The sequence below is a fragment of the Marmota flaviventris genome, chromosome 4 (genome assembly GCF_047511675.1).
Source record: "Marmota flaviventris isolate mMarFla1 chromosome 4, mMarFla1.hap1, whole genome shotgun sequence".
Lineage (NCBI taxonomy): Eukaryota > Metazoa > Chordata > Mammalia > Rodentia > Sciuridae > Marmota > Marmota flaviventris.
This window is the reverse complement of record NC_092501.1, coordinates 759,622-773,060: the sequence shown is the minus strand read 5'-3', so window position 1 is coordinate 773,060 and position 13,439 is coordinate 759,622. Positions and strand designations below refer to the sequence as shown.

General features: G+C 53.3%; 2 protein-coding genes across 2 annotated transcripts; one reads left to right on the top strand and one right to left on the bottom strand.

Moving 5' to 3' along the window:
- The first annotated feature begins 9 nt into the window (after positions 1 to 9).
- Znf511 (zinc finger protein 511) lies at positions 10 to 3,020 on the top strand. The gene is made up of 6 exons (XM_027924914.2): positions 10 to 201; positions 283 to 356; positions 787 to 988; positions 1,064 to 1,188; positions 1,836 to 1,970; positions 2,644 to 3,020. The coding sequence occupies exons 1-6, from the start codon at positions 49 to 51 to the stop codon at positions 2,720 to 2,722; spliced, it is 768 nt and encodes a 255-aa protein (XP_027780715.1). The 5' UTR covers positions 10 to 48; the 3' UTR covers positions 2,723 to 3,020.
- A 7,525-nt stretch (positions 3,021 to 10,545) lies between these two features.
- Positions 10,546 to 12,193, bottom strand: LOC114083811 (homeobox protein MSX-3-like). Its single transcript, XM_027925067.2, has 2 exons — positions 11,965 to 12,193; positions 10,546 to 11,322 (listed from the first exon to the last, which is right to left on the bottom strand). The coding sequence occupies exons 1-2, from the start codon at positions 12,176 to 12,178 to the stop codon at positions 10,913 to 10,915; spliced, it is 624 nt and encodes a 207-aa protein (XP_027780868.2). The 5' UTR covers positions 12,179 to 12,193; the 3' UTR covers positions 10,546 to 10,912.
- Between the last annotated feature and the right edge of the window lie 1,246 nt (positions 12,194 to 13,439).

The following is a 13,439-nucleotide window of genomic DNA, read 5'->3' as shown; positions in this document are numbered from 1 at the left end:
CCGCCTGCGGATGGTGGCCGACGGGCGGCGGCGCCGCCGAGAAGGGCGATGCTGCTGCCCGCCGCGCTGAGCGCCCGCCTGGCCGGCACGCCCGGGGCGGCCGAGCCGCTGCCAGTGGAGAGGGACCCCGCGGCCGGGGCGGCGCCCTTCCGCTTTGTGGCACGCCCGGTGCGCCTCCCGCGGGAGCACGAGCTCTTCGAGGTGCGGGGACACAGGGGCGCAGGGGCGGGGCCTGATGCTGGGGCGGGTCCCGGCCTTAACCTCCGCGCTTGTCTCCTGTAGGACGGGGACGTGCAGAGGCATCTCTACCTGCAGGATGTGCTCACCCAGGTGGCCGAGGAGCCGGAGAGGTCCAGGTGAGCGACTCCGCCCGCGCCCGTTCCCCCGCACCGCCTCGTGCAGCTGAGGGCTCAGATCCCTCCACAGAGACCCTCCGGTGCAAGCGTTGGCACGTCTGGTGACTGGCTTCTACTCCATCTGTGGCCTGTTTAGGGAAATTTCATTTTTTAAATAAGTAAGGCTTGGAGTATGGCGCGGTGGCGCACTCCTCTAATCCCAGCGTTCAAGGCCAGCCTGGGTCATGTAGCAAGACTCTGTCTCAGTATAAAAATGAAAAGGGCTAGGGTTGTATGTATCTCAGTGGTAGAGCACCCCTGAGTTCAGTTCCCAGTACCAAAAGAACCTCAGGAGCTTTATTGGGCCTCTTACTCTGGATGAAAAGTCACCATTGGGGTTTCTGCTTTAGCAAAGTGTGCCTCCTCCGTTGAGATTAGCCTCCTTTCCCAGGGTGCCTGAGTTCACCTGTCAGGTCCCTGGCTGCTGCCAGGTGTTCGCTGCCCTGGAGGACTACCAGCACCATTACAACATGCTACACGGGAATGCCTGCTCCCTCTGCAGCCGCGCCTTCCCCTCCGGACATCTGCTGGATGCCCACATTCTGGAGTGGCATGACTCCCTCTTCCAGATCCTGGCGGAGAGGCAGGACATGGTGGGTAATTAATCAGGCTGGGCACACATTGTGCTAGGGACTTGGATCAGGGAGGTGACACCCTATCTTTTGCAGTACCAGTGCTTGATTGAAGGTTGCCCAGAGAAGTTTAAAACCAGCCGAGACCGGAAGGATCACATGGTGAGGTTCCACCTGTACCCCGCGGATTTCCGGTTTGATAAGCCCAAGACAAGCAGAGGGTACGTGAGGAGTAGGGTTGTTGGCCGCCCCTGGTCTTAGGAGATGTGAGAGCAGCTTGAATGGGTGGAGGCTTTTTTTGTTTGTATATACCTGCAGGTAGCTGACATTCTGACCATGGGGATCAGTACTCAAAGGGGTTACACAAAAAGGGTAGCTTCCCCTCAAAGGGAAATGTAAGAGGAGTTCCTGGCCAGGAGTAGCAAAACAGGGATGTAGGAACGGCAGGCACTCCTTTCCCATTCTTGCACCTGGGCTGAATCCCACATGCCCTAGTTTTCAGAGTTAGGAAGCTGCCAGCAGGGGCCTATGGAGTTCATCCAAAGCCATGAGCATCCTCCCCCTTGGTAGGCTTATACCATGTGGCACCATAAAAACAGTATATTTGAAAGACAGAGTATGATCATATTTAAATATATAAAATACAGGGCATATTATGTGAACTGTGACCTTGCCATAAGCATTCACCCCTTTTTTTTTTTTTTTTTTTTTGATAGCCTGGAAATTGCACTGTAAAATTAGACTATGCCAACAGAGTACGAATATCTTTGCAAGAAAAAAAGAGTCCTTTGCTTGAAAGTTTATTTCTGGGGGAAGCCAGGGCTGTGGGAGTTATGCTGAGCCGTTGCTGACACTCTGTCTTCTGCAGCCCAGCCACACGGAGGTCTGATGCTGACCTGTCAACTGCAGCCCTCAGGGATGAAGGGGATGCAATGGAAGTCTGCTCCGAGCCTGCAGCAGCACCCCCAGCACCTGTAGGTGAGAAGCGGACCTACATCCACAGGTCAGTGTGGACATCTTCCTGAGACAGTAACACTGGGCAAGTGTTGGCCTCATGAGGTTGAAAACCAGAACATTCTGGTGTGTTATGTACCATGAAGTCCAGGAATGCAAACTACCCTTTTAACTTCACTCAGTCCATGGGGGACCTTCACTTGTAATTGTTTCAGTCACAATCTGGCAGACTTGTTTTCTAGTATGGAGTTAAAACTGACTTGGAATCTGGTTTTGGGGAAAATGTTAACCATGGGGAAAAAAATCGCTGAAGACTCTGAACTGGCTGGAAGATGGATGTGTGTTTCCCTCATCTGCCTTCTCACCTTTGCCTAGACTGGCCTGTGAGTGGCCCAGACGCTACGGGAGGTCAGGTTTCAGGGGATGGTAGATAACGGGACATGAGCACCACAGAAAGCTGGGCCACAGCTGAGATCTCAATGAGTGGCCAGTGCCTGGGAATGTCTTCCACAGGAAGCAGATCTGACTCCAGGAGCTGCCTCAGGGCCCAGGAGGGCAGACTCCACTTCCTGGATGTTGCACTGGATGTTGCACAGAGTGAGAGGGGGAACATTCTAGAATAAGAAGGAATAAAGAATCACACACAAGGCTGCTATTATGAGTTGGGTTGCTTGTTGGCAAAGAAAGTGCCATCACTTGATGTGAACTGTTTTCCATTCCAGAGTGCCTTCTACCATCTGTTTTGGCCAAGGTGCATCTCGAGGGTTTAAAAGCACCCAGAAAAGAAACAAACACCACTGACAGATCCAGATGGGAGAAAGAACCAGGCATCTGTGTGGACAGTGCAGGAATGGGGCTCCTGCAGGGGCTGATGGCCCTCGGGCCTCTCTCACACTTGTCATGTGGGCACCCTGGGGCTGGGCCTTTGCTTCCCTCCTTGTCTGGGTCCCTCAGTGAGTTACCAGAAGCGGCAGGGGACTTAAAGCTTCCAGAGATGACTGGGACAAACAGCAGGCTCAGGAGACAGCTCACCTCTTTCTGCAGGGACCACCCTAGGGACATTCTTTTTAAGCACATGAAATAAATATTTTTCACCAAATTCTTTACTCTTATTTCTGTGTTGTTGAACTTATCAACTAAGAGTATTGCACTTTGAGGATTCACTGTTCAGAGAGATTTATGAGGAGCCCCTGAGAGTTGGTTTGTAGGTCAGGTACAGCAGTCCCTGAGTCCTTACCTTCAAGGCCGTGAGAAGGACACCCAGATGGTCTTTGTGCCCCACCCACCCAGCAAGCTCCTCTGGGACACAGTGCTGGAGAAGGGGTGCAGCAGGAAGACACACAGGCCTGTCAAGCAGGAGAGAAGCAGCCAGGGATGCAAGACTTAAGGTGGGAAAGGCAGCTCAGGAGGTCAGAACAGGTGTGGGAAGCACAGACAGGCAGGCAGTAGCATGTCCTGGAGAAATATGATTATGCTGGGTAAAACCTGTGCTCCAGGGCCAGGCCTGGCAGAGGCCCATCCCCACTGCCAGGCATCTGGGTGCTTCTGTGCCAGAGGTGCTAGCACAACAAGCCCTTCCCTGCCTCACCTCACCACCTGCTGTTTTCCTGGACTTGGGGCCTGACCAGAAGCAGCTGGTGGTCACTTGTGACTCCTGGTACAGAGGTGCAGCCAGGCTCATAGCTCTCAGAGGGAATCTTGAGGATGACCTCAAATTCAGAAAACATTCCACTGGCACTTCAGGCACTAAAGCAGGTGCAAGTGCTCAAGGAAAACAGCTTGAGTACAGTCCTGGTATGCAGGGAGGAAACCCAGTGCACACTGTTGGGGTAGGAAGTGAGCATCCCCTGGGGGCAGATGTGGCCACTTGAGAAAACAGAATGGAAACCATCTCCCAACTCCCCGTGGGAGGCCTTGTCTCAGTGTGTCCACTATCCTGCTGTCCTCCTTGTATGCTAGTGCTGACCAGTGCTCTCCACAGTGATGGGATTGATCCTTTCCACAGCAGCACATTCTGCCAGACCTATGTTGTCTGCAGTTTGGGTCACTAGGAGTGTGTTGCAGCCTTTGAGGACTGTCCATGCTGGGATCCTCTCCAAGATTCCTCCCTCACTAGAAAGCTATCTGTTTTTCCTGTCTCTGTTTTTCTCTTGACAAATATGGAATGCAGAACTGATGGGAAGAAGACTCCAGCATTGCAGTGAGGTCCAGGTGGGCCGCTCAGTTTCTGGGGAGACCTCCTCTCCCTGCTGCAGAGTCCCGGTGGGTTCAGGTCCAGCTGTCAAACAGAAGCACTTTCCAGAAAGAGGTCACTTGCAGAGGTCAAACAGAAGCACTTTCCAGAAAGAGGTCACTTGCAGAGGTCAAACAGAAGCACTTTCCAGAAAGAGGTCACCTGCAGGCTTCAGGATGGAATGTGCATCAGTGCTTTTTGTGGTGGAAAACTGGATTGCCACGCTTGGGTTTCGGTGACATATCTGCGTTTTCTTGCTGGGGGATCAGGACCTGCTGGGGTGATGTTTCTTTCTAATTAGTGTGTGGAGCCTTGGTCTTGTCTTTGCTTTTACCTGGAAATCACCTTTCACATGGGAAACACCTTGGCCCATAATCAGGTGTGGCAGCCATCCTCAACCCTGTGGTGCACAGTCTGCTTAGGCTGTTGGCCTCACTTTTTATACCTTATTTTGGACAGAATGTGCTTTTTCCCTCTGTCATTTTGGGGAGTTTGGCACCTTCTAGCTAATTATTATTATGTATTATAATTTATAACATAATTATTTTTATGTTAAAAATGCCCTGACATTTTTAACATAAACTCTGTTGGGCTCCAAGATTAATTGACATCTCCTTTCCCCCAACAGTCAGGGACTGTGGACACTAAACCCAGCCCCAGCTCTGCTCACGCTGTGTCACAGACATTTCATTTCTAGATCCTTTTGCTAATCCCGTGGCATATCACTACCGTGGCTCAGGGCCAGCGTGCAGTGAATCTGCCATAGTGGCCGCTCCTGGCTAAGCAGTCCTTGCCTCTCCCAGCTTACAAGAGATCATTCTCTTCATTGCCTTAAGCAACCTTGGAGTCTCCTTTAGTGAATCTGTGCTTGTACAGTTTTCATTCTGTTTGCCTGAAAATGCTTCTCTATCCTTGTCTTGTTGCTGGGAACAGCAGACCTGGTGCCTCCCCTGAGCCTGCTAGGCAGCTGTCCCTGCCTTCAGAGCTGCTGACAAGGCAGACAGGTGTGGTGGGGACTCCCTGTCCCCTGAGGGTCCTCTCCAGCTACTCTCAGGACCTTCTTTGGTCTTTGGTATTCCACTGTTGTATCACCCAGGTTGGGAGAAGATCTCCTTCTACCCTGCCTGCCTGCTGTCCTCTGCCTTCGAGCCTAGAGTCTAACATCTTCAGATGCTGCCTATACCCAGGCTCCCTCCCTTTTCCTGAAAGCACTGAAGTGAATGTCAGATTCTGTCATCTGCTTCCAGACCTTCTGTGTTCTATGCTGCGTGCTGGTGCCTGGAGTCTCGTTGGACCTGCTTTCGTTTTCTCTCCTTTGTATCACATGTGCTGCTAAACTCCATGTCTAATTCCATAAATAGGACAGTCGACTAGAGAAGCTCGAGGCTGTCTTCCTATGTTGCTGGATTTCTATAGTTTTGCTTATCACAGTTCAACCCATTCTTTCAATTGTTGGATTAGTTTGTGGGGAATTTATGTCCAAGGCATCATTGGAAAACATGGAGCAATCTGTGGGCACCTAGCAGGCTGGGCTAGCAAAGTCCCACTGCCTCAGGACGCCAGAGGCTAAAGACATCTGAGAAGAGCTGCCGACACTAAAACCAGATCCAGTGCCAGTGAGGAATAAGCAAACAGAAGCGTTAGCAAGATGCTATGATGTGTTACCTACAATGTTCAACTCACAACAGCAAAAAATACAAACCATGCAGATAAACAGGACACATGACACATATCCCTGTGAGACAGGCAACTCCAACAGCCATCACAGAAGTGTTTGCAGAACTGAGGGAAGCATGATGACATATCACAAATAGGGTTTCAAAGAAGAGAGAAACAAGTCTTTCAAAGAACCAAGTGGAAATTCTGGAGTTGAAAGTACAATGCCCCAAATTATAAAAATTCACCAGAGCAGTTCAACAGTAGAGCTGAACTGGCAGAAGAAAGAGTAAGTAAACTTGATGACACCAACCAAGAAAAGAGAGAGAAAATGAAGAACCTAGGGAGAGCATGAGGAAGGCGGGGCACCTCTGGCACCCCACAGAACGTCGGGAGGAGAGGAGAGAGAGTAGCACAACAGTGTGTCCGAAGAACTACTGAGAATGGCCCACATTTTTTGAAAAGCACACCATCATTTAGGAAGTTCAATGAATTCCAAGTAGGATAATGAATGCAAAAAGAGCCATAGACAAGTCATACTTAAAGTGCTGAAAGTCAAAGATAAGGAATTCAACTTCAGGGTAGCAAAAGACTTGTTGCTGCAGGATTCAAAGTGGCTGCTTTCAGAAACAATGGGGCTCCCAGGGCAACTTGGTCAAAGGCCTAAGGAGCTGTCAGAACCTGCTGTTGACAATCAGAATGCAAAGGGGCATCATCCCACCTATGGAAGGATCAAAAGAGAGCTGTGAACAATCAGAACAGATGAAGGGACAAGTTCTAGACATAGGACCACTAGCAGCCAAGAAGAAGCAGAGGGTAGAGCAGAACCACAACATGAAAAAGCTAAATCAGAAGTAACAAAGATCCCGAGAGAGAAGACTCAGGGCCAAACCATCTATCACTAACGCTGGTCTTCACTGTCTAACTTGCTAGGTGATTTTTTCCCCTTGGTGGTCCAATCAGTGAGAGTATGGCATGTTATATGGACCATCAGAAATAGCTAGAACTTAGGCTGTGGTTGTGGCTCAGAGGTAGAGTGCTCGCCTAGCACGGGCGGACCTGGGTTCGATCCTCAGCACCACATAAAAATAAAGGCATTGTGTTGTGTCCATCCATACCTAAAAAATAAATATTAAAAAAAAAAAAAAAGAAATAGCCAAAACTTAGGCTGGAGTTGTGGCTCAGAGGTGGAGCGCTTGCCTAGCATATGTGAGGCACTAGGTTTGATTCTCAGCACCACATTAAAAAGATAAATAAATAAAGGTATTGTGTCCACCTACAACTATAAAATGAATGTTAAAAAAAGAAAGAAAGAAATAGTGAAACTTCCAATTTAGGCAACAGTTTTAAAAACTGAAAACAAAAGTACACACCTGAGTCCCTCTGGCTAGCATTACCTTCTGTACAGCCAGGAAAACAGCGCAGTCCTCTTACTCATAAACGCTTCCTGAGGGCGTGCACGGGACTGAGAGCTGGGGACACTGGGCCCACAAAGACAAGCAGGAGAGCAGATGGCCTGTCCCCAGCGCCGGGCTCTTGGGGTCAGCCCAAGTGGAAATGGTATTGCTCTCCACAGGCCTGCTGCTGCACCTCCACAGTTCACTGGAAGCATTTCCTAGGTAGAATAGCATGTCCTGGCAGGGGTAGCAAATGCCAGTCCTACTACCCAGCTTGAGAATGCATCACCTCTTCAAAACTCCCCGCAAGGAGGCCCTTAGCTCCAGATCGTCACTGTCATTCAAGATCTGCTGGTCAGATTTCACAAATTCCTTCCCCAGAACCAGTGCAAGGCGTCCTGACCAGGCCTATTCCCCCTAGTGGTCCCCAAGCACAGCATAGTGGCCTGCAGTCCATGCTCAGGGTGGGGCCAAGAGCAGCCCCCATAGACCCAGAGGGGTAAGGCTGGTGCTGCTGGCTGGCGGAGGCTCTAAGGGCTGACCCTACTAGGATGAGGCCCAGAGGGGTCAGCCCCATTCACACCCAGAAGCTGGCGGGCCTGCGAGCCAGCCCTGCTATACTCGTATCTTCTGGTGATGAAGTTCCTGTGTTGGGAGTCTCAGGGTTATTCAGCAGGCTCCATGAGTTCCCTTTCCCAGGAGAGCAGGTGGCCCTGTCTCCGGCGCCAGACCCGCAGTCTTTTCATGTCACTCAATTAGACATCTGGGATGGTGGGGCTCAGTGGGCGGGTCACTGGGGCATTTCACAGACCAGCCCTCTACACTTTGACCCTGCCAGAGGCCACCAACAGTCCAGGCCATTCTACCATGTGTCCACTCCTTATTCCTGAACCACACAGCTGCCCTGCACTCCCAAAGAAGTATGTCCTACCCTGGAAGATTGCTCCGGGCCACTTTGTCAGGTGATCATCTTGCCAGAACACAAATTCCTAAGGACAGGGCAATGTCCCCAACCCCAACAGGAGTTGCCCAGCACGGACAGCTGAAAGGGCACAGACTGGCGGGCAGGACTCTGGGGTTCACGGCATCTGTGGGCCAAGGCCCACAGCCTACCTGCTATCATGTCAGATAGTCACGTGACTATTCTGCCACCAGTTCCAGGCCACCTCCAGCCTTCACAGACCTCTGACTTGGAGACACACTAGCTGAGTTCAGGGGGTGGCCAGCAGGTGTGTACAGCTCCAGGTTAGCCTAGGGTTTGCAGGACCTCTAATCCTGGGAGAAGGCTTCTAGCCCACATCCCCTCTCCAGGAGAAAGTCTCAGTCTTGGTAAGTTCACCTTAGTCTTTTCACAAGCAAAAGGGCTGGACAGCAACAAGGGCATATGCATGTCCTGCCCTCCAGCCCCAGAGATGAACTCACCCTGGAGAGGTCTGGGCACCAAGAGGACTTGGGCAGATATTTGGGGTCAGAAATGGTTTCAGAGAGATGAGTGCTATGGCACATGCCAGCTTGGGAGGCAAAGGCAGGAGGATCGTGAGTTCAAAGCCAGCCTCAGCAAAAGCGAGGAGCTAAGCAACACAGTGAGACCCTGTCAAAGTACAAAATAGGGCTGGGGATGTAGCTCAGTGGTTGAGTGCCCCTGAGTACAATCCCTGGTACCCCTGCCTCTCCCGAAAAAAATAATTGGTTACAGAGGGATAAATAAGCTAGCTCATCACTCTCAGTTCAGCAGATCTGCATCAGCTCTGGGCTGCCTGGCACTCTCCAGGGCCCTGTAGGGTGGTTTATATGCCCTTGGCCAGTGCACAGATGCCTACAAGGTGGCTAAGTTGCTGTGCGGACCCCAGCTCCACTGGAATGGGCCCTGGATGCTTGTTTTCCTCGTGAGTAGCTTTCAGGATTACTTAGAAATCACTAAAACTGAACCATAAAACTTGGTCCTGGCTGGCCCTATGCCACTCAGAGACCTAAGATTTGGAAACAGAATAGAAGGGCCTTGAGAAGCAGCAGCCTGATGCAGCCCATGGGGGACATTGGCTGCTGAAGACCTATCCCAACCCTGGTTCCTTTGCTCTGTATATTTAGAGACCACGGGAGGGTCTGCCACTTGAGAATTTGGGCTTCAGTTTAAATAGTTCAGGCCCCAGGGCGGGTGGACAAGCACAGGCACCTGAGAAAGGCAGGCACCTTCCCTTTCTCCGGCCTGGTCTCCAAGAACTGGGATCATTCCTCATTAAACCCACGGTGAGTTCCCATTTTCTCAGAGACACAGGAAGAGTGTCTAATGGACACCATAGGGAATTTCATGCAATATTATCTTTATAACTTCCAGGTGTTTGAATTGAAGTAGAAACACCCATGAAGTCTGTAGGACTGTGGTGTTTCTCCTATGCTGCAGTCCTGATGAGCAGAGTTGATCCTTCCCCTCCTGCAATCTGATCCACCTGATCAGCCCAGTGCCATCAGCAGAGGCCTGTGGGGAGAGGGGATTCCTCATGGTCTAGGCCCACTGCACCCTTGGCCATCCAGTCCTGTCTTCAGCTGCAAGTCAGGACACGGTTGGGGGTTGGGGGGGGGGGACTTCCCACTACTCCTGCTGTGACTCCAGGGAATCTGTGGGCAAGCTCTCAGCAAGCTCAGCTTAACCCTCCAGTCTGTGGCTGCAGTTTACAAAGAAACCAGCTGTGGGTTTTCCAGAGTCTCTGTGCTGTGTGGCAGGGCTGGTGGACCTACTGGGGTAGCTCTTCAGAGCGGGTCAGATTGTTCATCTTCTTCATGTAAAGAGAGCTGTGCCCACCTCATCAAGGAGCTCAGTGCCTTGCAAACAAAGGGTGACCAGCGGGGACCTGGGGACCTGGCCTCGACACGCTAGAACAAGGCCTTTTGGATCCACCCGCGCCCCCATCCACCATCGCAGGGAGTTCTTCCTCTTCCCTGCAAGCGGTGGGGGGATGGGGCACAGCTCGGCTGAGGTTGTGGAGCAGCCTAGCAGCAGCATCCTGCCCAAGCCCATGTCCCCAAGCCCAGCAGGCCCACTCGCCCCGCCGCCCCCCCCCCCCCATTGCTGTCCCTGGCGCCACTAATGTGCCCATGCTCCCACCGCAGCGTGTGATCAGCTTCAAGCTCCCTGAATCAATTACAAATTGCCTGAAATAAGTGCAAAAGTTTCCATCCATAATGACGTGAGAATCTAATTAGAGTGTCAGTATTTGTTTCCAGTAGTCCTGGCATCAAACTATTTTAATTTCTTTGAGAAGTAGTTCCTTGGTGTGTCCCAGAATAATCTTGCAAGTGGACAAGGCTACCTGGAGGAAACTGGACTTCAGAGCCAGAGGTGGGTCCGCGGAGCAAGCCTCAGAGTACTTTGGCAGCTGCTTTATTCCAAGTAGTAAGATCTATTTTGGTCCATTTTGAGGGTACAGAATAAAGTCCATTACCTTTCAGCAAACAGTTTAGTACTAACATGATTCTTAGAAACTTGAAATCTTTGTAAGATACCCACAAATAGGCTTCAGGCATTAAATATAACATCGCATTAGCAACAAAAACGAAAAACTAAACAACAGCAACACAAAGGCAACACGGAAATGCCGAGGGTACCGGGAACAGGGACTCGGCGCAGGCCAGTCTTCCGTGGACCTCCTGAAGGTCGAGGCCATCCCTCCCGCCCTGCGGCTCCGGGTCGGATTCTCACACCCACGCCTAAGTCAGGTAGTACACGCTGTAGGCCGTGGCTGGCCCTGCGAGGCGCCGGGACACCTGGGGAAGGGCTCCTGCCGGGCCACCGAATGCGCTGGAGCCGTGCAGCGGGGCGCCCAGAGGGAAGGGCAGGGCGAACGAGGGCAGCGACGGCTTGGCCGCCACCTTCAGCTTCTCCAGCTCGGCCTCCTGCAGCCGCTTGGCCTTAGCCCTACGGTTCTGAAACCAGATCTTCACCTGCGTGTCGGTGAGGCTCAGGCTGCTGGAGAACTCGGCGCGCTCAGCGATGGACAAGTACTGTTTCTGGTGGAACTTGCACTCCAGCGCCAGCAGCTGCGAGGTAGTGAAGGGCGTCCGCGGCTTGCGGTTGTTCTTGTGTTTTCGGAGGATGCAGGGTGCCGGGCTGGGGGCTCCTGAAAGGAAAGAGAAGTATAAAAAGGGCCCACAAACGCTGGCGCTAGGTCATTGTCCTGACACTGCCAGACCCCTGCAAAGGCCGGTTGTTGGCGCAAGTTCCCATTCATGACTGGGCCCTTGGAGACCCCAAAGGCAGCTGGGGCAAGCGAAGGAAGGGCGGGGAAGCGGCGGGGCAAAGGTGGCTCCCAGTGGATTCGGGCTTTGCTCTTCAACCCACAGCCCCTCACCCCAGGGAAGATTAGGACTCTATCCACTTGGAAAAAGCGGGAGGCTCGGACTGGAGACCGTGGCCGGAAATGAGTGGGGTGAGCGTAGAGTCCAGGACTCCAAGCCAACTTTAGCTATCTCAGGAAGGCATGGGGCCGACAGGGAGTGCTTCAGTCGGAGAGTCCTGGAGAGGAAAAGCCTTGGGTTGTGGACAGGACCGAAGCCTGCCTGGAGTGGGATGCAGGAGTAGCTGCTGGGCCTGGACGCGCTGCAGGGCTCCGGTGGGCAATTTTCTTTCTTTGCGCTTAGGCTGGGCGCGTTTGTGGCTATTACTTTGTAAGTTATGAGCGACAGCGCCCTTTCCGCCCTGGTTTTCATCCAGGCTGGTCGGGCGCTACTCAGGACCGGGGACCGCGAGGCTGGGCACTTACGTAGGGGGCACGCAAGGGCAGCAGGCGGGACCCAGGCCCGGGTCTCTACGGCGCCTAGCGGCTTCTCCTCCCCTGGCTCTGTGGGCTCGGAGTCTGGCCCGCGCTCTGCCTCCAGCAGTGACTCGACGCTGAAGGGCAGGGGACCTGAGCCCGCGCCGCCCCCACCGCGTGCCCTGAGCGCAGCGGTGTTCATCCCGAGCGACGTGGGTGCCATGCGTGGGACGGTGGGTGCGGGGACTGTCGCACAGTGCGCGCGGGACGCAGAAGCAGCTTGCCGCACCACTGCCCGGGGCTCCGCGGCGCCCCCGCCCTCTGTACCCTATAAAAAGGTGGTGCCGCTTTCATGAGCCGCTGTCCAATCGTCGCGGCGGCTGATATGCGGGCCTCGGCGCGGGTTGGCTTTGCTAAAGAGGAGGCGGGAAAAACAGGGAGGGGCAGGGCCGCTGCTTGGGACCTCTGAGCCCCGGCCCAGAACCGCTTGGCTACACTGGTGCGGAACTCGTCGCGCTGGATGAACTCTGTCCGAGATTTGCCCGCGCTTCTCCTGCCCAGAAGGCTGCGGGGACTCTCCCGCAACGCTTTGAGCTGTACCCAGTCCCCCTGAGCTGAGGAACCAACAACGGGCGCGGCGGCATGGTGGAGCTGCGGCCTGGGCATGGGCCGGTGTCCTTGCGCGGATTCCGGGCGATATAGACTGCGCCTCTGGCAGTCCTTGAGTGGCTCCAGGGATGCTCTTCCCAAACGTCCCAGCCCTCGGGAGCAGAACTTTCGTCGTGTGCCTGCTTCAACCATGGCTCTCTGTGTGCATCCTGGGGGTCGCATGGGAGGAACACTGCTCTCGGACTGGTGACTCTCTGCTTCTGTTTCTTTGGAGCCGAGCCATGGAGTCCAGGCTCTGAGCGGCTCCTCCGGCTCCTGGATCCGCCAAGCATACTCTCTCGGGGAGTTGCTGCCCCTAGGCTTGCCTGTGCGTCCTAGGGACGGCGTGGTGCATTGCAGGGCTATGGGGCACAGACCCACCAGGACGTGAAAGGGTAGACCTCGCACTGGCCTCAGATGCCGGCTTGCAAGGCTTTGGCGCCCGGGGCTGCTAGGAGCCAGAGTTCACCGCTGGGTGCTGGGTTTTCGGCTCGCTGTCCGCCTGTCCCGCTCTACATTGCAGATAGTTTTGGCTGACCTGCGATAAGGCCCCAGAGAGGGTGTCTGGTGGGTGGGAACAGCCAGGGTCACTCCTTGAGGCTTCGGAGGAGGAACCTAGTGGGGACTGCATCCCAGCTCTGCAAGAAAGGAGGCTTGGCCTGATACAGACTGCACCTGTGGATTCCTTTTCCAAAACTAGACTGAGCTTCCGGTTTAAAGAGCTCCTGTGCTACTTGGAAGCCGGGCTGTTTTAGAATATTTCATAAGTTGGTTTGGGATGCTGACCTATGTCTGATTAGTATCCTAGAATGTAGAAACAACTAAATTAATCTATT

Bases quoted from the DNA above. Each gene is read 5' to 3' on its own strand.
- Znf511 (XM_027924914.2), top strand. From the start codon at position 49: ATGCTGCTGCCCGCCGCGCTGAGCGCCCGCCTGGCCGGCACGCCCGGG. The intron at 202-282 runs GTGCGGGGACAC...TGTCTCCTGTAG, and splicing joins GGGAGCACGAGCTCTTCGAG to GACGGGGACGTGCAGAGGCA. The intron at 357-786 runs GTGAGCGACTCC...CTCCTTTCCCAG, and splicing joins GAGGAGCCGGAGAGGTCCAG to GGTGCCTGAGTTCACCTGTC.
- LOC114083811 (XM_027925067.2), bottom strand. From the start codon at position 12,178: ATGGCACCCACGTCGCTCGGGATGAACACCGCTGCGCTCAGGGCACGC. The intron at 11,323-11,964 runs GTAAGTGCCCAG...CTTTCCTTTCAG, and splicing joins TGCCCTTGCGTGCCCCCTAC to GAGCCCCCAGCCCGGCACCC.